Source organism: Cupressus sempervirens, chromosome 2, assembly GCF_028749045.1.
Source record: "Cupressus sempervirens isolate cs-2001-9-10 chromosome 2, ASM2874904v1, whole genome shotgun sequence".
Classification (NCBI taxonomy): domain Eukaryota; kingdom Viridiplantae; phylum Streptophyta; class Pinopsida; order Cupressales; family Cupressaceae; genus Cupressus; species Cupressus sempervirens.
In genome coordinates, this window is record NC_143119.1 from 750495162 (window position 1) to 750520528 (window position 25367).

The following is a 25367-nucleotide window of genomic DNA, read 5'->3' on the forward strand; positions in this document are numbered from 1 at the left end:
TAGCCTCCAACTCTACCATTTGTAATGGCATGGTTTGCACTAAAGTTTTGGGTGGTTCAAGTGATTATCAATACCCTTGATTATCATAGTAGTTTGTTGGGTTACATGATTTTGGGTGGATAAGTATTTGGCAGCTACCCTCGATTTTAATTATTTATGTAATATCATTTATTATAACATTGGCCATCTACCTTTTCAAGGATACCAATTATTTGAAGAAGCCTTGCAACACATTTTTATCTCATTGAAATTGTTATTTTAAGACATTAAATGTTCATAGAGTCGTATCTTGACCGATAGACAAATATCCACTATAATAGGTATGTTGATTAAATTGATAGTCAATAATTGAAGAGTATTTTGGTATCTAAGCTAAGCCAAATATATCTAGGAAAAGAGGCGAGGCAGCTCTCAAGTCCCAAAGCAATCTTCTTACCTTTCAAGTATATTTTTAAGCTTGTGTAATGGTCTACGATTTGTGAAGTGAGGAACCTTTGTAAGTTTTTAAAATTGTTAATAAAATAGTCAACCAAATATACCAAGAACTATCCACAAATTAAATTATTTTATTTTTATTACACCCATAGCCAAATCATGATGATAAGAAACTCAAGTATAATAAACTCCAAATAAAAGCATACTATTTTATTCTCATAACTAGTAATTGTATAGCAAGTGAGAAGGAAAACAGTGTGATGTTTTTGAAAACCTCAACAAAATAGCACAAATCAAATTGTGATATTGCTTTGAGGATTCAATATTGTAGTTTTAGAGTGTAACTCATTGGCCCATGTTTCAGGAGTAGTGATTCACAAAGACCCCATATCTCATGAGAATGAATGGAACACTTATCACTCATTGCATTCAATTGATGCTCACAAAGTTGGAGCGTTGGGACTTCCCAAGAGATCACAATCCTAGTAGCACACCTTAAGAGCACTTAAACATAGAGTTTCCTCTAAGGTCAAGCCCACATTTCTTGCAACCCACTGATCATATGTCCAATATCCATGACTGAAAATTTATGTGTTTCCCCCGAGAAACTAGCTCAATTTATCCATGTTTTAGTTTTATCCAATATAAAGTATTTCTATATTGAAGGCTTCTTTAAAAAACTAACAAATGAATGAAAAAGTTTAATAACGTCCACGAGGCCAGAGCAGCCTATGGTGCCCGCACACTAGCACACACACCCAGATATGGTGTCAAGAAACTTAAACCAGCTATAACCTCTCATTTAAATTTGCTCTTTGGCGGTGAATTTTGATCATCAAGTTTACATAATGTCTAACTACTTTTGTTCGAATAGGTAATTTAAGTTGTGTACCTCAAAAATATCCATATAACCAAATTTGATGTCATTGGGCATTCCATGATAAAATGGTGCTTGTCGTAAATTGGGCATTCCTTGATAAAATGGTGCACTCTCAACTACCTCCATATTGCACAATAGGCATGTCTTTTTTTCCCATTACTCTTTTGGTTTCAGCCATCTATACTCAATTTGCATCCCAAATATTGAAAGCTAATTTTGAGTTGGGCTATGACCATTTTTGTTTTTCATTTAAAATTTTGCTCCTATATATATGCTTTTACTCCTGCTGACAATATTATCTTCAAGTTGTATCTAAAAACTATACTTTTGAGTACTTCTAGAAATTGCATGTCTTTTACATTTTTATCAACTATGAGACCATATTTCAAATGTTACCCAAAAAAAAAAAAAAACACCTCCAAATCTTCCACAATTGTGTTTTGTTTACTCCTGCTGACAACATTATCTTCAAGTTGTATCTAAAAACTATACCTTTGAGTACCTCTAGAAATTGCATGTCTTCAACTTTTTTGTCAACTACTTTTTTGTCAACTATGAGAACATATTTCAAATGTTACCCCAAAAAAATTACGCCTCCAAATCTTCCACAATTGTGACTTGTTGGCTGTTCCAAACGATTACTAGTAGTCAAAACCTATGGGAAATTTATTGTATAATGATCGATCGTAATCAAAACCTATGGAAAATTTATTGTGTTTTTCATTTTACTGTTGTACCATACCAACCCTTACAATTCTTACCATAAAATTGTCTAAACATTAAAAATATTAACTATTGAGAATTTATGCTTCACTTTCCTCGAATAGTTAATAGTTATAGGATCTAGTCTTTAAATAATAATAGCTGTACAATCTGAGTTGGCCGAGTGGTATCATTTTATGGCTTAAGTATCATACCAGTTGAGATTCACGACATAATTTTAGGATGCCCTAAACTTCTTGCCGGATGAAAAAATTGAAAACGTCGACACGAACATACCCCATCCGCCGGATAGTAAAGTTGTTATTGGTCGTGAAGTTGTGAACATCAATTAAATCCAAAGTGACTCCATAGAAAGTAGGCAAGGATGCAGATAAACAGTTTCAATATTTCAAAGTGCTCAAAAAACTATTTTCGATTCACCTTGCCGAAAAAATATTTGTCCGTACCAAATGATATACAATAGAATAAAGTTCATCCTGACAACTCTTGAGGAAGATAAGCTTGCCTGCTGCAGCACAAAATTCTAGAAAGATAAAATTTAGAGTTGCGTGATTGCATTTGCAGAACTGTGTGGAGGCATGGAATTGTTAAGTTCAATGGTATGAAATGAAATAATCACAGATGAAAATTGTATTTACTATGAATAACGGATGGTAGCTACACCTGACAAATTTAACCATACAAAAAGCATGTTTCAAGAATCATATATCCGCACTGAATTATGTACAGTCTGTCTGCATACAGGACACTTTGGATCAGAATCACGCTGCACTAGCTGAGCACACCTTGAACAACAAACAAGATGACCACAAGGAATAAAAGCACATCTTCGCCGTCTCATCAAACAAACAACGCATAATTCTCCATCTGGAACCTCACCAGACTCATCGTCAGCTCCATTTGAGATATTCGGTTCTACCCTCGGTAGCTGAGCCTGCCTCCGACGTTTCCAGAACTCTATAAATCTGCGCCAATTCCTGCAAAAAGATAGAAAGAGTTAACCATTTTAATTAAGCGCTGAGTTGATCATAACTATTTTTTCCTACATTATGACAGCGGACTATTGAAGGTCACAAGGAATAACAGAGCTTAACACCAAATATGTTTCAGCAGCAACAGAGAAAAATCATACAAACATCAAAGAACTTAAACGGGCTCAGAAAATCTCCAGAAATGCATGTTTCAAAGTAGAAAATTGATGAATACTCACGGTGAATGGATATTGACAAGGATATATGCACACTAACTTAAAGCTTGTACCAATATCAGACAAATTTCAATAGCAATGATGTAACACTCGTGATGGTATCTGTTTGAAAAGACGGAAGTTCTAATTATTTATCCATTCTTCTCAGTGCTATTATGCCCTACATACACACATCACGCTTCAACATTAGTAAACGGGGACCCCTTTAATTTTCTTGTTTATTGTGTATTTCTTTTCTGCTCTTTTCTTCAATTTCCTTTTTCTTTACTCCTTTGTCTTTCCATTCACTTTATGATTTGTTTTTTAATCTTCTGCATTGTGTTTTAAGCCTCTTTTGTATTTGGGTCCGGGTTTCCTTCTCCCCTCGGGATCAAGTTCCCACCCCTTTCAGATTTATTTTTAATTTTTAATTTTTTTTTAACTTGTCTATGGGTGGAGTTTTGGGTGCCACATCCCCATTCCTGACTTCCTTTCCTCTTCAGACTTAAGTCTCCAGAAGGTTCGAAGTCCATGGAACTGGAGTCCAAAGTAAGGAATCTCACAGAACTCTCACTCATTTATGACAATACTTTTGGGTTTAGTGGTGGAGGTATTTTAATTTGTTTTACCTCAAATCTCATCATTATTGGACCCCAAAATTGGAATTTTCAGTGCGACTTTGATCCCCTAATTGTCGGCATCTAGCTCAATCAAGATGGGTTTCCATACATCCGAATTTGAAAGAATTATATTGCACTTTATGAGTTTCATTTAGTGGAGTTCATCCTGCTTTCTTCTCAGCCTGTTCGTGGTTTCCAGGTATCTTCTCATTCTTTCTTTGTTTGGGTTTGATTTCCTGTTTTCTATTTTCCTTTCTGTTCCTGTATTTCTTCCTTCTTGCTTCTTGTTTTGCAGTCTAGTTAGGTTTAGCTAAGGTCTAGGGTTTAGGTAAATATTTTGGATCAACCCCTAGTTCTTTAAAATCAAGTTGGCCCTAAGATTTTCAAAATTGATTAAAATATTTCGAAATATTTATGGTTTGTATCTATCAAAATCTAGACCTGCAGAGACCTTGTAATAAAATGACCAAAATTCGAAAGCTCGTGTTCCCTATGTTTTTGTTAAAACCAGTTCCTTTTGGGATCTCATGCTCTGAATAGACTTTTGGATAAGGTCATCTTGACCAAAATCTTTCAGAAATTCTGCTCCTCATCCAAACTCTTGTGCTCGTAGTCAATGGAATTTTGGGTCTTGTTGAGATTTTCGACTGATGTCCCAATGTCCTTGTTCCTCCCAAACTCTTGACACCAAATGCTTGCCAAAGGACTTTCTGGATTTCTGGTCTCAATCAGGCCCCCATCATATATTTGTATGTCCTTAACCCTCTTGAGATCCCAACTCCCACCACTTGTTAAGTCATATACATTCGAAACTTCACATCCTGATAGAATATTTGTCTCGGTCCCAAAATCCCTGGTCCTCCTGGGTTCCTCCTCCCCAATCATTGCAAATCATGATTTGAACTTTGATGTCCTGTTAAACATAAATATCTATGTTACCCCAAGTTTCCGGGACGAGGGGACAGGGGGACGGTTTTTTTTTTTGCCGAAACAGGGGACGGCTATATATATATATATATATATCTGAATTTTATCTGAATTTTCAAATATATTCATCAATTCTACATTCATCATAGCAACATAGTTTAAAATTATCAATTTCATTCATCAAATAATGATTCATCAATGATCATAGAGCATAGCAATCAGCATCTAATCGAATCATCGTAGAAAATTCTAAATAGCATCATTTTCAATCATCATTTAAGTACTTAAGATACCATTAGCACATAATGAAATGAGTCAAATAAGAGAATGAAAAACATCAACTCTCAATAAAATGGAAACATTGAATAGATAAAAACTCAAACTTTAAAGTTTTAAACTTTTGAAGTATCAACTATAGTGTATCAATGATCATATAATATTATAATGTCAAGACAGATCACTCCAAGTCTGAAACATCTAAGTCAAAATGAAAACAAAAGATACTAAGGCAGCTGCCCCTAATCATCCATATCAAAGTCACTATCACTATCATCCTGAGCTTCAAAATGAAAACAAAGATGGTATGATAGTTGCCCCTAATCATTCATTTTATAATATATTTTATAAAAAAATTGACTTCTACATGTCCGGGCCTGCAGATGACTGGAAAATCATTTTTTTAATGGTTTTTTTGAGTTTAATAAATTTTAATAGGAAACCTTTTAAGCAGTCCCCGGGATGTTAGGAAACGGAAAAACAGTCCCCGAAACGGTCAACGTGGTTCGGAAACTCGTTGACCGTTTCCAAAGTTTCGGGGACGCGTTTCCTGTTTTCTTCTCCAAGTGGGGACGTCTGGGAAACGTCCCCTGCTGTCCCCCCGTCCCCGAAACCGTCCCCATTTCCGAAACTTCAGGTTTAAGGGTGGAAATGCGTCCCCGGGTAACATAGATAAATATTTAAAATGTTTAAGATTTAACAAAATAAGAGAATTTTAATGTTTATAAGAGATTTCTAAAGGTTGCTCTTTGTGTTTTTTAGGTATTTTAAATTTCTGTAATGTCTGAGAAGTAGATCAGAGGGTTTTAGAAGTCATCATCCTAGAAAAGAGAAAAATGTAAGTAGCAAAAACTAACATTGACAGGTTTCCTCTAACCATGAAATACAAATTCCAAGGGGTACCAAAGGTATTCTCACTTTCAAGGTAATGAACATAACAAATACAGAAATATGGAACATTGATTATAATGCCTTCAAGCGAGATACTATCGGAGAAAATCCTACTCCCAAAGCCAACAAAATAGCCAACTCATGTTTGGCCCATGTGGCTTCTTCCCCACTAGCACTGCAGTGCCTGGAGTTGATTTAAACTATTGCACAACATTATGTCTCAAATTGCCATGCCCCAAACTGAAAAAAAAATCATAGATTGCATTTAATAATGCTGGAGCCACTGAATGAACGGTAAGTCGCAGGGTTGAAGAGAATAACATTCAGATCACAGCCCTTGTTATTAATGAAACACTGCCTTTGATCTAGCTCCAGTAACACAAGGGCAGTGATTCAGAATTGCAAGGGAGGTATTGGTGGGTTTGAAACGAAATAATTTATGGAGGGACATGTCACTCAGGTGGATTGTCTCTCTTGCGCAAGTGGCTCTTCGACCCATTTTGGGGGAATACATATAGGATGGGCTTACTCTTGGGAAAGGATGGAAAAATGGCATGAGAATGAGAATAAGAGATCTAAAGATCTAATGGTTTGGAAACAATATTTGATCTGACATCAAAAAGTCGGACAATCAAAGAAATCAGAATTTGAGTTTAATTCAAAAGGCAGGCAGCCTACTATAATCTTTGGTAAAAGTAATTGATATACAATATGGTTGAATCTATTATTCATTATCAAATCAGTTTGCAAGCAGTAATTCGATTATTAAAGGATTATTACAGAAGTAGGAAGTGCTACGATCCTTAAAGAATTGAGATTCTTGATTTAACTGTTGCTATGATTAAAACATCCTTTCACTTTCCTCTCCAAAGGTAAAACAGTCCAATTTGTGAAGAAAAAGCCATAATATCTCATGGGACAAATGTGAAAGTTAATCCAAAACATCTCATTAAACATTGGCTCAAAATGGAGACGACGTCAGTAGCCAAGATTCCTACCAAACTTACCAGGGCGTACTTAATATCAGAAGTTGCAGATTTAATCACACTACTGAGCATGGCTTTTGGAAAGGACCATATGAACATGAATGTAACACTTCACTAACCTCATTTAAAAAGATGACACCTACTTGGACTGGGGACAAATTGTCTCAAACCAAATCCATACCCAATTGACCACAGTGGTCAATACAAATAAATTTTGCATGTCATCATACATTGTCTACTTCGCATCTAGAGTGGGAAACTTCCCAAGATTAACAATTCATCGAATCAAAGGAGAAGCCCCAGGGAAAAATAAGATATGAAAATTCTTTCATCAGCTAGAGGTCAAGGAAGAAGTAAAGACCTTGAAAAAAGTTAATGATGCTTTCCAATATGCTATTATCAATCATCTGATAGATGTGTATAGAATATCCCAAGAAGCTATGTCATTAAGGTTTGTGGATCTTGGTTTATAACTTTATTCAGATCTCCAGGACTACATATGTCACAATCTTTGGCTTCTACAATGTTAGCCGACTGGATGGGTCTGGCGGTGTTTCTGTAGCTGACAGATTGACTGTCGTCGGTGTTTTGTATTTTGTAGCTGACGAGTAAATAGTTTGTAGCGGATGTAATGTTGTGGCCGACGGACTCCTTCGGGAAGGTTCGGCAGTAGTATTTATATCCCGTCTAGGATCAGTGTAAATCATTATTCATCTACTATTGTGAATATTATGAAGCCTAATGTATGTTCTGGCATATGCGAATATAATTCTGCTGTTCGTGTTCATTGTCTATATGCGTTGATTTCTTTACTTGTACGACAAACATACAAGGCATCATTCCTTCTCCCCAAGAGGTGCAATAATAAGAGTTGTTTTAATGGAATTTGTAAGGAAGATCACTGAAGTTCATCTCGAGCTTTTAACAAAGCACAAGTATAATGTCCCTTCCTTAGGCAGTTCAGACTAAAGAAAAGGTTGGCCTATAATCAGGGGTTACCGTAGGTCAACAGAGTGGTTAGGGAACCCAACAGAGGTTAGTGGAGCCTAACAAGGATTTATGAATTTTTATAGCTATGCAGATGCAGTCTCCTATTTTTTAGGAGGATCCCTATTTTCTAGAAGGAAACTGGGCTATTGTTTGGAAGGAATTCTGAGTCATTTTGAATGGTTTGAGACAGTTTCCTAAATTTTCGAAAAGGGTCCTACTTCTTGGAGGGGACTAGCAGTACTGCTATTTTAGACATCACCCTTCAGCTGGCGGCAGCAACCAACTTTCAATTTGTAGTCCCGATGATTTTAGCAATATGGAACACTGAGTTATGAGTTTAATCTCTAAAAAAATTAATAACATAAAAATCTAATGAAGTTACTTTATATTATTTTTAAGTTTGATCAAGTAAAATGAAAAAATAGGTTGAACACTGTGGGACATGATACCAAGGAAGGCTTAAATTAAGTTGTTTTAAAAGCAACTTAATATTTTCAATAAAGGAGTCGTAAGGGATTCAATCTTGATGAGGAGAAATAAGTTTGTAAAATAAACTTAATTAACTCAAACAGAAACCCTAAAGGTCGATAAGGGTTTGAAGTGAACAAAAGAACATTTGGGAGGTTTCAATTCAGTATTCAGGCATTCATTTTTACAACAGATAATTGGGTTTGAGCTCTAAGTAAGAGTTTGAGCAGCAGATCAGGACTTCTAGAAACAAAAACTTCTTGAAGATTGGAAGACTGGACGAAAAAACCAACATTTCTTGGAGGGTGAATTCATCATTGAACAAATTGGCATCATTCTTTGGTGTTATTAGTGGATTGGTCATATTGAAGGGCAGACATAAAGAATCAGATTGCAAATCCGCATTACTTGCACAGCAATTATCAATATTTATAAGCAACTTCAGATAGCCGTCACCTCCTTCGAGTTATTGCCATCAAACTCTACTCAGACATGGCTTGACACTGCCTGGACAGCAATTGTGCATTTGGAGAAAATTTAACTGGCTGTTGTACAAGCAGAAAAATCAGATCTGTAGCACTTTCAGAATATTTGTAATTGGTATGTTGACTTTCAGCAATTTAATCAATTGAAGAACTATGATCTATTTTGAATGATTCTTATAATCTCTGCTTTAATCGTGTTTGCATCTACAATAGTTTGGTTGAAGCAGAGGAATGGCTGGTGTGGAACAGGTGCTTTTCTTCCAAGAACAAAGTCAAAGGTGAGGTCCACTCAGAAAATTTGACGGGAGTTTCAAGAAGAACATCACGTCACTTTTGTGGTAAACTTGGTCATAACAGTTTAGCTCCTTTTTCTGCTTTCAATTTACAATTGTTTCTTTTAGAAACATCATGATTGCAATTTTGCTTATTTAAGGGGCCTCCATCTCCTTTGTAATTACTTTGTTTCCAAACTATCAATGATCATTTTAAAGCAGCCACAACTTATAGGAGATTGATTTAAAGATCCAATAAACACTGCAAGCTCTATCATACCTTCAAAGATGTGGTAATTGATAGGTAAACATATATTGGTCCAGTCAACCAAAATATGTAGGAAATTTGCAAAAGGATTTTCAAGAATTTAAATTGCTTCCAACAAAGCGACTGTTGTAAATAATTTACTACACCAAGCACGCTAAATAAGTATGAAGTTACAATGTGGAACTAGTTAGACTCATTGAGTTGTTGCTCGTGTTGGTCCTTGATATGTTTGGTATTGCACAAGTTGGTTGTTTGTAATGCATCAGAGGTTTCAGTTATGCACAAGCCAGGTTCAGTATGGACAGTTTTCTTGTTCCATGGCAGGTATACTTGGTTCTACTCATGACTTAAATGTTCTGGTACACTTGTATACTTTTGGTGGTCAGCATTGCATGGAGTTGTCTATTGGTTCCTAGTGATTGCTACGTTTACAATGTTCTGCCAAGCGTTTCTAATATCTCGATCATAGATGGAAAACACGTAGTTTAATCGCTGAATATTACAAACTCAACAGGTTTAGCTTAGGGAGTTTTCTTGAGAAAAACCCGCAAGATCAAGGGTGTTGAGTTTTTAGCAAAAACTCAGTGAGCTGTTCAAAAACACTCGCCCATGAGGCGAAATCAGAGGTTAACCACCCTAAAACATCATTTTGTGATACCAGTTTGCATTTACAGCATTATGGAGCATTGTTTCAGCCTCTAAAAGAAAAAACAATGTCATTTGTTAAGCTCATTTCTTATTTGAAAAAAAATTTAGTCATTTTTTCATCTCAAAGGGGGAAGGATTTACACAAATATAACATTTGACACTAAAAGAGGGGTAAAAATTTTATTGAATATCAAAGAGAGCTGAACAACACAAGAAACAAAGAGAACTACATAGCTTTATCCTGGTCCACAAGGTGAACCAGCATCTGAGATAAATCAAGGGGAAGCATCCTATGATCAAGAATATTCCAAGCCGGCCCCTGCTCAGAGGCCCATTTAGCCAGACAATCAGCCACACCATTCCACTCACAAAGGATATGCATAAAAAACACAGAATCCAGAGAATTTCATAACTGGATGATCTGCTGAATAACCAGAGCCAAATGCCAATCCACTGGCACAAGGTTCCTATTATGCAATAAGTTCACAACCACCTGCGAGTTAGTCTCACAGATGATTCTTTTCCAGCCACGTTGACAACACTGTTCCACTGCAACCAAGATAGCCAGGGCTTCCATGAGGTTATTAGTATGGTAACCCTTGTATACAGAAAACAGAAACTAAATATCACCAGAACTATCACGCCCAACTCCCCCAATACCAGCTGGACCAAGATTTCCCCGAGAAGAACCATCAGTGTTGATTTTAAGAGTGTCTGCCTCAGGAAGAGACCAATGTCCCTAACGATTAACACGCAAAGAGTGTTGCTTAGCTCTATTCCCACAGTGGGTGTCGGGGACCGAGGGAGTGCAACCCTGAAGAGGAAAGGATAGGCGAGAGTAAATACCAGCATCAGTAGGATCCAAACCCCCACCGATGTCACATTTAGGTAGGAGTGTTTCCTGAAGAGAATTAACAATTTTCCCCCACAAGTGCCTGATCTCAAGCTGCAAATCATGAAAGATCCTCCTATTCCTCTCAAGCCAAACATGCCATAAAATAAGGGAAGGGCCGATAGTCCACGCAACCTGAAGAAAAGAAGTCTTGGATGGGGAATGGCCCAAACGGTCCCAAAATTTAGACAAAGAGGAAACATGCCAGCGTGTGCATCCCCACACACTCCACCAGAAGTGTCAAATCTGTTTGGCAAAGGGGCACTAGAAAAAAAGGTGAGATACAGTCTCTTCACTATTGCGGCAGAGAACAGAGATGGAAGGCCCCTGGAAGCCTCGCTTGCAGAGATTATCCCAAGTAAGACAACGATTGTAAACCAGAATCCAGAGGAAAAAGTTACACTTAGGCCAGGAAAAACTATTCCAAACTTTCTTCCACCAAGAGACCTCCACCTCGCCAAAAAGTTGCTTTTTCAGCGCAAGGTACCCAAAAGACACAGAATACTTGCCAGAAGAAGCACCTCCCCAAGCTAAAACATCAGGTTCCTGCAACGAGCTGCACTCCCTAGAAGCCAATATCTAAGATAGTTTGAACCGATCTCCCAGTGAGCCACCCAGTGGCCAATCAGAAGAATTTTTCCATCTATAACCCACAGCAAGGCCCAAGTTAAAAGCCTCTTTATCATGAACCACCTTATTCCATCCAGCAGAAAGGAAAGAACCACAAAGAGCCTGCAAGTGAGAATGAGAGGATAGGAGAGGAGGATGCCCATTCCAAGAATCAATCCAAAATAGAGCCTCAGTGCCTCTGTTGCAGATCCAAAATAAACTTCTCTTCACCAAGTGAGCACCAATCTTGAGGGTATTCCACACCATAGAGCCTCTTCCCTCAAGAGAAAACTTGGAAATATCTAAAGGTTCAACACCACGTAAATACTTGTGGGACAAGACACGGGCCCAAAGCTAAGACTGACTAATACACCAACGCCAATAGAGCTCGGCAACAAGAGCTTGATTGCACAAGATAGCAAACTGAAGGCCAAGGCCTCCTTCCTTTTTTGGCCTGCAAACAATATCCCAATTGATGAGGCTCGATTTTGTATGTTGCAAATTACCACTCCAAAGAAATTGGCGAGAGAGGGCATGAAATTCCTTAAGAAAATACACTGGAGCAGCCTGAACCATGCTTATGTATATGGGAAGAGCCTGAATTACAGATTGAAGGAGTGTCACCCTACCAACAATAGAGAGCCACCTGTGAGTCCAATGATTGATCCTTTGTCGAAGTTTGTCAAGCAAGCTTTGCCAAAAAAGCCTAGGCTGTCTACCCGCCACAATAGGGACCCCCAAGTAAGTCAAAGGGAGAGACGCAATCTGCCTCATAAGAGAATCATTCATCTCCGTGATCACAACAGAGGGAATACAGGACAAGATAGTATTCTCCTCAATCTCTGCTGGAGGTAAATCAGCTGAAAAGAGAGCAAAGTAAAACTAAATAGCTTCCCTGGAAACAGCTTGAGAAGAAGTCAGACATGTCCCATCAGAAGTAACAAGAGAAGAAATGTAACTCCTGTTACGTCGAGCCTGCACAAATTTATGGAAAAATGCAGTGTTCTTGTCCCCTTCCTGAAGCCAGTCAACTCGAGCCTTCTATTTCCAATAAATTTCTTCTCTAAGATCCCACTCAGTGAAATCAGTAGAAGCTCGGGATTCTGCAATGCCAAGAGCTTTTGAAAAACCCAGATCCCGAATCTGCCTAGTAATAACATCAAGACGATCCTAAGCCCTCTTCTTCATAATATGGAGATTACCAAAACAATTCCTGTTCCAATGCTTCAACTTCCTTTTAACATATTGTAAGTTTTTTAGAGGAGAACATAGCAGTGCCATAGGCAAGGCCTCCCTATCTCCACCAATGAGCCATTAAGTCATGAAGAGAAGAGTCTCGAAGCCACATCAGCTGGCACTTAAAGGGAGGCTTCTTGGGGACAACAACATAATTAGCTGTGAGCTTAATAGGCCAATGGTCAGAACCTCTCCAATCAAGAATTTCAGAAGAGAGCGAAAGAGAGCCAAAATTCCAAAAGCAAGAAACAAGGAACTTGTCCAAGCATTTGGAGATAGCATCATTTCCAACCCTTCGATTGTTCCAAGTAAAGAGCCCATTGAGAGGTTTGACATCAGTATGGTTGAGATAGGTGTCAGCTTCATATGAGTTAAAATGCAGATTCTAGATTTTGGGAGTTTTTAAAACATTTCAGGCTTAGCCAAATTTCAGGATTCAGCACACCTTCAACAATGTCATTTTCCACAACCTGTCCTGGCTATTTGAGGTTGTGTAATTATTTATTCACTGATTACACTTTACTTTAGCTTACTTAGGATACTGCATTGCATAGTAGTTTGTCATTGAGACATCCAGGAGTTTGCACTTTAATCAAGCAAATGGTGTAGGAGAATTCCACTCTAGGTGGTGATAGGTGTTGTCTAAATCCAACTTTAGTGCACATATCACATTATCATCCTCATCGTTGTACATACTTCATTGCATAATGGAAGATGAGCCACCTTCGGGCGACATGTGATTCCACCTTGTGTAGGTGATAGATTATCTTCTCCTTATCATTGTCTCTTATCACCTTTCCTATATAAGGAGGCCTATTATGTCCAATAAATCCATTAAAATCCATTGGACTCAATCAATCGTGTCCATGTAATCCACTAATGCTCATTATCAATAATATAATTCTTGCATCTTAATGCAATTGTCTTGCCAATTTCTTATGAAAGTTATCTTGGTCTTTCATTTGACCTTGGGGGAATTTTAGAGTCACCTAAAACACTAACATGGCATTAGAGCTCTCAAGGTGTAAAGACCTCTTCTCAAGAAGTACAATCTTGGCTTGATTCAGTTACAAACTTACAGGTGCAAAATTTAACAGATTGGACATCACCATTGCGTCCGGCAAACTATTTCAGTTAAAATCAATTATAAACATGCCTATATTCTGCAAACATAGAACAATTTTCCAAAAAAAATCTTCTTCTTTTTTTTTTTGTGTTTAATCATTTTAGTTTTCGCAGTTTTTTATTATTATTGTGGTAAAATTCTCAGCCAATGCCCTCTCAGCTATATGTGTATTAATCTTATCAGATTTCCACAATCCATTTGAAATATAAACTTGTTTCTAGATTTGATTGTGTATGTTTTTTTTAGCATCAACGTTTCGGATCATGTGTATTGTTAGATTCGTGCATTGAATATTTACTTGTGATTTTTGTGTTTTTCAAACGCAGCGATCTCTTTTGCATTTATATTGAGGATGAGGCAAGGGGAGACACCTTACAATGATAATGAGTTATGTAACTACATATAATATATTTAATTCATTATTATATTAATTTCTCTTAGTAGTATTTTTGGTATATATCTATATATATTATATCTCACATCATTATATATATATATATATATATATATTACATACTATAATATATATTTAACATGGATAAATATATATAAGAAATGATGATTTATCAATAACAATAATGTATCTCAGATTAAATCAATCTGACTGAAGCTACAACCTTCACACTCCCTCTTAGCTAGGGAGGATTTGTCGAACACATTATCCTCTTATATGAAGAGATATCATCTCAGTATGATATTCCTGGAATGGCATATTTAAGGATATCAACATAAATCCATCAACTTAGATGTTATCTTTCAATATAATCTGAAGTATGATTCACCAAGAAATATCAATCATATGATATTCATCATACGTATATTCTTTTGGTATGTGCACTGGCATCAAATCTTTGATGCCTACTAAAAGAATATGTTATATCCTAGAAGGATATGAGTTATCTGATTTTCAGCACTCCAGGACAACAACTTAACAAGAAATCACAATGTCATGGTCTCTATCATGATAAGTATCATGATCTCCAGCACTTTGGGTGATGCAGGGGTACCTAGGTGGGTTAAGGAAGACCTAGGACTCCCTTTGGGATTTTGGCTTGTAATGGTGCTAGCCACACCACTAGGTGAATAAAGGAACTCATGTAGTCCTAAGAAGGCAAGGTGTTAGGTTTGTCAATCCTAGATAGGTCAAAGTTGCTCACTAGGCCAACATAGGTGGTTTGAGGTCTAGAAGGGGTAGAATGGTCAAATAGAGGTTCTAAGGCCATATTTAGGTGTTTTAAGTCCTGTTTGGACATTATACAAGGTTTCATGACTTTTGGAGCAAGTTTGAGGACTCAACTCCATAAGATGTAAAAGTTGCTCAATTGTTGTTAATGTTGTCAATGACAACATTGACAACCTTTCTTGCATTTCAAGTAACTTTGTCTAGAAGGTGTTATAACTGTCTGAAACAGCTAGGAGCATGGGTGACACGCCTATATGAGGCCATTCTCAACCTATTCAAGGGGTTGGTGAAGTTGATTTTTGCATTGTATGGACTGAGCAGCAAGTTTTCTTTAACAGTTTTAAGCTTTTGTGTGGATTTGGCCTGTAGATGGATTAGATTTGGAACCTTTTGTTTTGGAGGTGTTAGAGTGGATAGATTCAGGATTTTGTACAGCTTTAGTTCTTCATTTTGTAAGGTTTAGAGTGCTTGAAATAAATATTTTGTTTCCTATCAGTCTGCTGTTCTGAATCAAGTTGCCTGCACAAATGGGGTCATAGGGCCACTTCCCACCGTAGTACCTATACCGTCTTTTGGGATTTGGAACATGACTCCATGTACATTGTGTACAATGGAGATGGGGCCCTCGAAAGCTGAGGAGGTATATTTGAAGTGATGCCCTAGGCAAGTCCTGATTACTTGGTTAGGGATCACAGAGCAGAGCAAGTGGAATGGGAGTGTTTGAACGTTGCTGATACTTCAACCTAAGATTGGATTATGTTAGGTGTTGTGGAGTAACCCCAAACCAAATGGGAAGCCTTGGTGGGAGTCCTAAGGGAGCCTTAGTACGGACAATTTGGGAACCCTAGACCCCCAAAATCCTTAAGGTCTCTGAAAAGGGTACGTGGAATGGTGGTTTGTTGGGTTCCTTGTAAAGAAGTTTTGCAAGATAATTGGGTTTTTTCTGCATTTGGAGGGCTAATTCTTGTAGCCCTATTTCAAACATTTGAATGTATTTTTGCTTAAGAGTTGGAACTCGAATAGGTTTTCTTGATTGATTTTGGTTGAGGATCTTATGGGGAGTCCAAGTACATTCCTAGATGACTATCCACCCATTTGGGAAGTCTAATGATCATTTGGGGTTATTTGTGTTTAAGGAGAATTAGCAAGCAAGATTGTTCTACTTGGTTGACGTGTACCAATTGAAAGGTTTAGGATCTACTTGGTTAGAGTCCTAAAGAGCATAGGGTGAGTAGAAGCCCTATTTGGTCAAGTGTATGACCAAAGGAGACCCTTAGAGAGAGCTTGGGGGTGAAGCAAGATTGGTTGTCACATCACCGGGACAACAACTTAATGAAGTCTGATCATGATCCGTGTTGGTGCCCAAAACCGCAGATTGGAAATCCAAGAGCTTGCCACTTCTCCAATAGGACCTCTCAATCAGTTCTGGCCAACAAACGAGAATCACCTTGATTCCCCTACACTTCAGGGTTCGCTACACCTAGGCATGTAGACCTTTTCCTCAAACACTGACTGCCTAGTTCAAGGCTTTTCTATAGCAAATTTAAGCTTTGGAGTTCTTCGGTTGGCAAGGTCCTTGAACTCGATCAAAATGAAACTAAATACTGAATAATGGTTGGATGTTTTGTATAATTGAATAATAATTAATTTGATGCTTGTAGGAAGGAAGTTATAGATTTACTGACATCAATAATAAAAAGACGAATGCCTTTGCTTATCCGGGCAATAGAGTCAACTTCAGTGAATTTTCATGTACAACTTTATAATGTTCTACGCACTTTATACTGCCAACAATTTAAATTATCCAAATGCGACAGATCAACTATTTTTGCAATCTTAAATTAGTCCAGATTGAATTTTTACTCCTTTGGTAGGGAGACAAACTGGACACAATTTAATATTTTACAATATCTGTAATGATCAAATTTAAAATGCTAAATGACCATGTCCACTTATCCGACATTTAAATTGTATACAGTATTCCAAAAAGTAATTGCAAAGGACGATTCATCTGCAGTTTAAATCTCCATGCCATTTAAAAATAAACAAGACTTTAATTTATTATTAAAATAAAATAATTAAATTTACATCATAAATATTGAGCTCCTTATCCCTCCTTACAAATAATATAGAATACTTTTTGTAGAATATGAATGTTCCGAATCTTGAATCTTGTTTGAAATGAATACATCCCCATTTATATCTTGCATATTTAATGAAATGTGACTTCCCTATATAAATAAATCACGCCCTTTGAAACTTAAGTAATTTTCTTAAACTAGTCATTAACCAAATTCTTGGAGATACACAATAATTAATATGAAAGTCTTTTCCCTCGACACCTGCCATGAGTCTTTATTCAAACATCTTTTACTCATATGCAGCGTATTTAAAGCTTCCTTCTTCCATTAATCAGCGATGTGGTGAATGGAGCCTACTCTGTCATGCCTTATATTTCCTGCGGTGTCTTTATTTCATTCTTTATCCACATGATTCAATTCAGTATTAATTCTATAAATGATTTGTCAAAAATTCCCCAAATTTATGGGCCTGTTCTGAACTTCGAATTTTTTCTGTTGGGTTCCATGTATACTCCACCATTCATGGTTTGCAACTGAATCATCAAATCAAGTGAATCCATGGGTTTATCCTTCTCCGCCCAATGATATTTTGTGGCATTTCCACACGCTATTTTTCTATTTTATTGTTCAGACATGTGGGCTGCCATATTTTCGTTGTTATTTTGTTTACAGAGACAATCATTTAGTGTAAATCACTCATCAAATTGTTCCAGAATAAACTAGAACTTATAAACCTGATGCCTCCTTTATTTACTTCTAACTCATATATTTTCATTATCTTGCCATCAACGTTGCTATTGGAATTGGTCCCTTTGTGTACATGTTATTTGTTTCCGTGTTGTGTAACTCCTGTATGCAGGCAAATTGAATCAACTCCACCATATATCCTTGTACATTCTCCATTTCTATTGTTGTATATATGTTCAAGCTAACTTCCTTATACATCAACCACACCCCCTGCCATGATTTGCAATTTATCCATATTGCGCTTGTCTACAAATACTACACAGCTACCACACGAGTTATGGTTCATGAGTTAATGGGTTGATTTCCAAAATGGTATTTATCGTTTCCTAAGAAATAACTATGGACTGGATATACATAAGACAAATGATGTGAGAAGTTTAGAAATGTAACTTGGAAATATAGGAGGATAATATATCAATCAGATAAAAATCTATCCTAATAGCTACAAGGCTAATGATCTAAAAGATAAAATTGATAGTGATATGGCTTAAAAAGTGTACATAAATGGAGGTTTTAATTTTATAAATTAGGGCTCCATCAATACGTATGTTATCATGACTTCCAACACTTTGTGACAACAACTTAATGAAGTTGGTCATGATAACAAGTCTACCATTTATAAAATCGTCACCTTCATCTCAATTCTCTCTCACAAAGAAGAATACATTACAATGAATTTCACTTAGAACTTCTTCCTCATAGAGAAGATATCATTCACAAAGGACTGCACCTCAAAGATTCTCCCTCTGAACAATGATCTTGGGAAGTCAAGTCCTGTAGTTACTCCCTTTGAGACTCTCTTCACCCAAGGATGCCTGTCAGACCCCCTCTGAGTCCGATATTTATCTTTCAACCTTCAGGTGACGAGTTATTACTTCCTTGTGATGTACACATGAGTAGGCCCATCACAATCATGTAGTCATACACATGAATGTTAGACTCCGTCTAAGTATCAATCTTTTGAGCACCTCGTATAAGGTTGTCTCTGAAAAAGTATTGAACTCCCTCTTGATATGGAAGGATACTCATAATCTCATTCATCAAAGATATTTGCTTCTTGAGCCTCACTTTAACAAGCCAGATCATCAGATGACTAATAAATTCTAGATCACAACTTCTTCCGAGTTACTACCATAAGATTGAGCCTGCACAATATTTGATTACATATGTAATGTACAAGCCTTCTTTTCTCGCAAGATCATCCCTATACATAAAGAAAAAAAATCAAGGCAAATAACTCATGTAGCATGTATAGAATTACAAATAGGAGAGAGACTGCAATGAGTAGATAAATGTAAAAGATAAGGATACTTATCTACACATGAGGGTCCATAGATATTTGAGAATGGATATTAATATCTATGGACCCTCATAGATATTTGAGTTGGAACTCGAAGAGGGTCCATAGATATTTGAGAATGGATATTTGAGAATGGAACTTGTGGGAATGAAACATTGGTTATTAATCCCCCTCACAATGTAAAATTCCCACTCATTTCATTTTGTAGTGTTGAATCCAATGAAGACCAACATGGAGTTTTAGTAGTCACATCGCTACATAAGCTTGTACTCTCCCTTTGCTACTCAAGTTCTAACTCATTCTTTCTTTCTCAATAAGTGATACAATCAATTTTACAAAAAGAAAGGAAATTTGTATCCCATAACATCAAGACATCGATACCGCCGAAATAAGCTCTAAGTCCTTATTCTAAATCACCTTGAGTTTTAGAGGAACAAAACATCCTAAGGTCCTTTTATGATGAAAATCATTTTACTTAATGTGCTCATGTATTGTACATCAACAATTGTCAAGAAGAATATTTATTCAATCAAAATATTGAGTCTCAAATGCATATGTATTATGATTGCATTTTTCAACATCTTCCTATACCATAGTGTAATTTCCTCTTGAATTATGACCTGACATCCTCTTTCTTGATGATGCATGAAAAGTAATACTTGACAAATTCAATTGATGTTATCATTATCCTATGATGAACCATATCCAAACGATGTGAACCATTTGTAGCACTTAACAATTAAAATTATCTTCAAGATCTTTGTTTAATGTAGTAACAATACTTTAAGAGGCCCCATTCATTAAATATAAGGGTGTCGGTATCCATAGAGACCAAATATCGAATTCATAATTTATTTCCAAATGCGAAGATATCATTCTGGGAAATGTTCTCCTCATTGTATCGTGACTTGGTTTGTAGACGAGGTCAATTGTTTGATTGAGTGGGATTACTCCAAACATGATGGCATCTCAAAAGACTTATTTGTAATACTTTTGGACTTTGTTTGTCTAATATTTGCCTATGCAGTAATTCCTCTATTATTAGTATGGATTTCGTCAAGTGTTCTTTCTTGCTAAATGGATTGTTTTAGTATGTAGATCACTTCCATGATAATTAATGGTCAATGGTTTCTCCTCTATTTGTCCTTATTTCTATCTCTGAGAATATTCATCAATGTGGAAAAAATGTGTCAACTCTACTTGCTTATAGAACTGTTGTAGAGATATAAATATGTGAATACAAGTAGTTTGCACCCAAGGATAGCATGGTATTCATGTATTCCTCTATCATTGGTTTCTCCTCTATTTGTCCTTATTTCTATCTCTGAGAATATTCATCAATGTGGAAAAAATTTGTCAACTCTACTTGCTTATAGAACTATTGTAGAGATATGAATATGTGAACACAAGTAGTTTACACCCAAGGATAGCATGGTATTCATGTATTCCTAGTTCAAAATCCATATCATACACCAAATTTTCAATTTTCTTGATTTTAAAATATTTGATGGAGTGGTGGTCTTTCGTGTCTTATATATCTTTCAATTAAGGAAGGATGTGCCTCTTTGTTCACTGAGCCACATCTCTTGACAATTGTTCCTGCTAATGTGTAGACTGGATATCTCATATATGCATTGCAATATTTGATGTTAAATATTCCCCATTCAACTTAATCATCTAGGCTTTAACCGATGTTTTGAGTTGTTGATGTTGACCATATGATGATTATGTTGCTTCCTAAAATTAATATTAATACTTACTGCTCAGTCTAAAAATCACTATCTTGGATGACAAATATTTTAAGTCAATACTAGTGCCACTGTAGGAAATTGAAGATGTCGCTTCAATATATATATATATATATATATATATATATATATATATATATATATATATTGAGTGCCTCTGTTATATTTCACCCATGTATCTACATCGAATGGTGGTGGTCAGTCAAACTACATATCTTCTAATCCATGTCACCTTTGGTAAGAATATATTGTAATAAGCGGGTCATTCCCTATCCAAGTTTCTTATTCTTATTTTATAATATTCCTGATATGTTGAGTGGTAGATATGTTTTGTTTGTTATGCCAAGGCGGGAAGGTGTTATTAATGGTAATTTGTTCCCCTTTAAATACCTCACATCCATCATGTAATATGATTCATCTTTTCTTGTTTTACCCTGTGTTCCACGGGGACGCGTCACCCATGCTTTTTGGCTCGTTCCCGTCCCGAGGACAAAACGGGGACGCAGGGACGGATATTTGTCGTCCCCAAAGCTGTCCCCTTTTTTCCAAATTTGGAAACGTCCCCGAAACGGCAAAGAAATTGGGTAGGAAACTTGGGGACGGCCAGCAGTACTGGGGACGGCTTTGTTGTCCCCTAGCCGTCCCCAAAACTTCTAGCCGTCCCCTTTTTTCTAGCTAGTCGGGTAAAAGAAAAACAATAAATTTTACTTTTTGTGTGGGTCTATAATTGTCTTTAAGACATAATAAAAATGTGCAAACCATATTTGTCCATTAAAACAGTAAAACACTAACTCTTCTACTCATTTTAAGATATGATGTACTTGCTAACAGGGAAAAAACATAGAGCAATAGTAGTAGCAACAGTGAGGAAAGATTGCATTTAGTATTTCTATTTACTACTTACTATATTAGTTGCACTTCTCTTTATTCCATTCTGATTTCATGCATAATACTTGGAGACTTTAGGTATTTTGATTTTACTACGTATGCATGTGATATGTTATAATGGAGGTACTTAATATTTGTCATTTGATAATTTTCCATGTATTGATCTTCTAAAATGTCTATGGTGAATGGTTTATCAATGTTATGATATGCATACTTGAATTTTGTCTCTCTATATAAAAAAATCCCCTATGTTTTTAATCGTTGTCTCTTAAGGTCCCATCCCCTAAATTTTGGCTTCGAACCGTCCCCATATCGGAAACATGTCCTTGTTCCCTAAAACGTCCCCATCCCGGAAACTCCATGGAGCATAGGTTTTACCCAATCAATGAAGGTGTGTAAAACTTGTCTTGGTGTAGTCCACATTTGCAAATAAAATAATTATTTATTGCTCTTCCTTTCATATCATCTTATATGATTCAGTCTCTTCTTATACTCGGTATCGCTCCTTGTGTGGATGGTTGTGTTAGTTACTTTCACTGATTTATTGGTTATCTTCTCAATGTTGATCTACTGGTTGTACATGTTACATTTACTCTTAGTAAGCCATTTCTACTCTGATCTGCCTGTAATTGTGCATAACTACTCCATTCATCGGCTCGGGTGTAACTGCTTCTTTAGCTGACCATTGCGTACTGCTCCCTATACACATACTGCCTCAACGATTTCATTCCCTTTCATAGCAACCAGAACTCTTTAAAATCTGTATAACTTTGACACCATTCTCAGTCAGCAGATCACAAATTGAGGCAAGATATTATTCTAACAAATATCCTTAAACATTCAAACAACCTGTTAATCAGAACTTCTAACAGCATCATACTTTCAATGTTCCGTCATTTACATTAATTTTCTCTTATTCCAACTCCAACAATCAATCTCACAAACATAAAGGATCTTGAACCATCTAGAATTTTAAAGCAACATCATAGAACTATGAATCAGTAATTCAAAACCAATATCTTCACTGATGTTGTGATTAATTTGCAATAATTTGATAATTTCGCCTACTCTTCGTATCTGTATTTCTCATACCTGCAATGAACAAAAGTCTGCTTCCAGCCGTCGCCAAACTGTCACCAGCAATCTATGCACAGCTATGAGAATACTAGGTGGCTCATGCTGAATCGTACAGGCGTACAGGGACAATCTATAATACCAAGGTTATCGTCTCCCACTAACAGACTCTTGTGAAGGAATTATTCTCTAGCCATGATTAAAAGTTCTTGCTGTCAAAATTCTTCAATAAACTGGCCTCATCGATATTGTGTAGGCACGGAAATAACTGCTCCCGTTTAAAATATCAATAAGAATATTGGAACTTCCAGTTTGTAAAAATTATGTCAATTTCTCGCAAAAGAAAAATGATGAATCTACTCATCAGGATGACATCGACTCTGAACTCCTTGGTACCATAAGTCATATTTTAAGATATTAGTTTATACATGTTTTAGAATTTCTGCATATGAATATTATTCATCCAAATACCATTCATCAGCTCTTCTTTTCATATCTATTCTTACATTTGCAGTTGGCTCTGATACCATGTTGAGCAACATGGATCGTACGTATTCTGCAAATGTACTAACATTGCCAATGTTATAGATGTGTAGATGCAGATTTGGATCTCATATAAATATGAGAAGTCATTTCCCTATGGTTTAATCATCATTAATTAATAATATATTAACAAAAATAATAATATGTATAACAATATATGTATATTTAACATGGGTAAGTTTATATAAGAAATGATGATTTATCAATAACAAAATGTATCTCAGATCGAATCAATCTGACCGAAGCTACAACCTTAACACTCTTTTGCACTTTTCATAGCTTTGAAAGCAGTTTCCCTTTTCGATGATCCTTCAACAATGGTACGCAATTTATATGCAGTCAGGATACCGTGCAGCTTATCCATGGTAAAAGTATCCAAATCTGGTGTTTCTACAACAACAGAGACTTTGGCATTAAACTTTAAACGTAGAGTGAGTAGGATCTTTTGAACGGTGGTTTTTTTATTAATTGTCTCACCAAGTCCTTTTAAAGCATTCACAACTTCATCATCTCTTAGGGAGTAAACGGCAACACTCTCATCTTCCTTTAAGTGAATACCTTCAAAAATCATTCTATGCGTTTGTGCTTTTGCCTTTTTGACTTTATCATCACCATGATAAGCATTGAAGAACTTATCCCAAACTTCTTTCGCTGAATCACAGTGCATAATTTTGACAAAGTCAGATTCAGAGAGACTACATAGAAGTGCCCTTTCAGCATCAGCATTAGTAGGGGGTTGAGCTAGGATAGTATATCAATTGACCACACTCATATACATGTCAAATCCAAGAGACATAATGTAGGTTTTCGCACGAACTCTGCAAAAGGCATAGTTTGTACCATCAAAAAGAGGAGCACGATTTGCAGCAAAACCATCTAAAGCACTCATGTTAACACAGGACAGACCTACTCAGTATTTTAAAATAAAATGCAACAGGTTAAGGAGAATTGAGACAGAGAAACACAAATTTATCTCGTTGAAACCCAATCCAGTGAGAACGCCCACCCAAACATCAGATTTCTACAAAAAAAGGTCTGGTTGTGTATTCAATTACCATGTTCACTTCGAAGTAAGTGAACCCAGATTTCAATAATAATGAACAGACTCGACTTCGTTCAGTGCAATCCTCATAAGAACACTCAATCCTCAATCTTTCGGCCCTGGAGAAACACATGATTTCCACCCTGTCCCACTTCACAAGTCACCCTTTTATGTCTTCCAAGAACACACAATCGTTCTAAACATGCCGTGTATTTAGCAGCTTGACATACTCATTTTTATCTACTGTTTCATACTCCAAAAGACAGTCAAGAATGTTAATTAAAAACACCAAAGCCTGCATCATCAGTTTCAAAAAAAACTTTTCCTACTAGATATTGTGCTTTTTTCTTACCAACTGTATATATGAATGCAGTAAAACCAGAGTCTGTCTAAAAACCTCAGTCTTCAAAACAAAATTTTCTCACACGATCTTTTTCACACCCTTTTGAAGAACATAAATAAGATCTGCAAACTAATTTGGACAACCCTGTATGATACAAGGAATCATTGCCCAAAAATACTTGACTCGTTGCCTACAGTTACCCACCTTTTGTTATCATTTTCACACACTTTTACAAGTTTAATTTCTGTCAACGCTATCCCACTGAATCACAGGATGCTTTGATATTCTTTGTGTATTTTGGAGAGATAAAAATACATTACATTTCAAAACTCACTACCACCCCCATGTATATGTTCTGAGGCATATGAACAATCTTACTGTCTAAATAGCCTGAACTTTCTGTTTCTTACTCAAATGATAATCGACCGTCTTTTCAGTAGGAAGAGTTTCATGTTGTCATTTGGCAACTTGCTCATTCACGTATACACTTCTTCCTAATT

General features: G+C 36.4%; 1 protein-coding gene across 1 annotated transcript in view; it reads right to left on the bottom strand.

The window, feature by feature from the left end:
• Positions 1 to 2432: 2432 nt before the first annotated feature.
• The window catches only part of SPL2 (E3 Ubiquitin ligase family protein), a 99158-nt gene continuing 76223 nt past the window's right edge, over positions 2433 to 25367 (bottom strand). Inside the window, exon 6 of the mRNA XM_089815359.1 lies at positions 2433 to 3015. Coding sequence (XP_089671485.1) covers positions 2733 to 3015 — 283 coding nt within the window. The 3' untranslated portion in view covers positions 2433 to 2732. The remainder of the gene's footprint in view (positions 3016 to 25367) is intronic.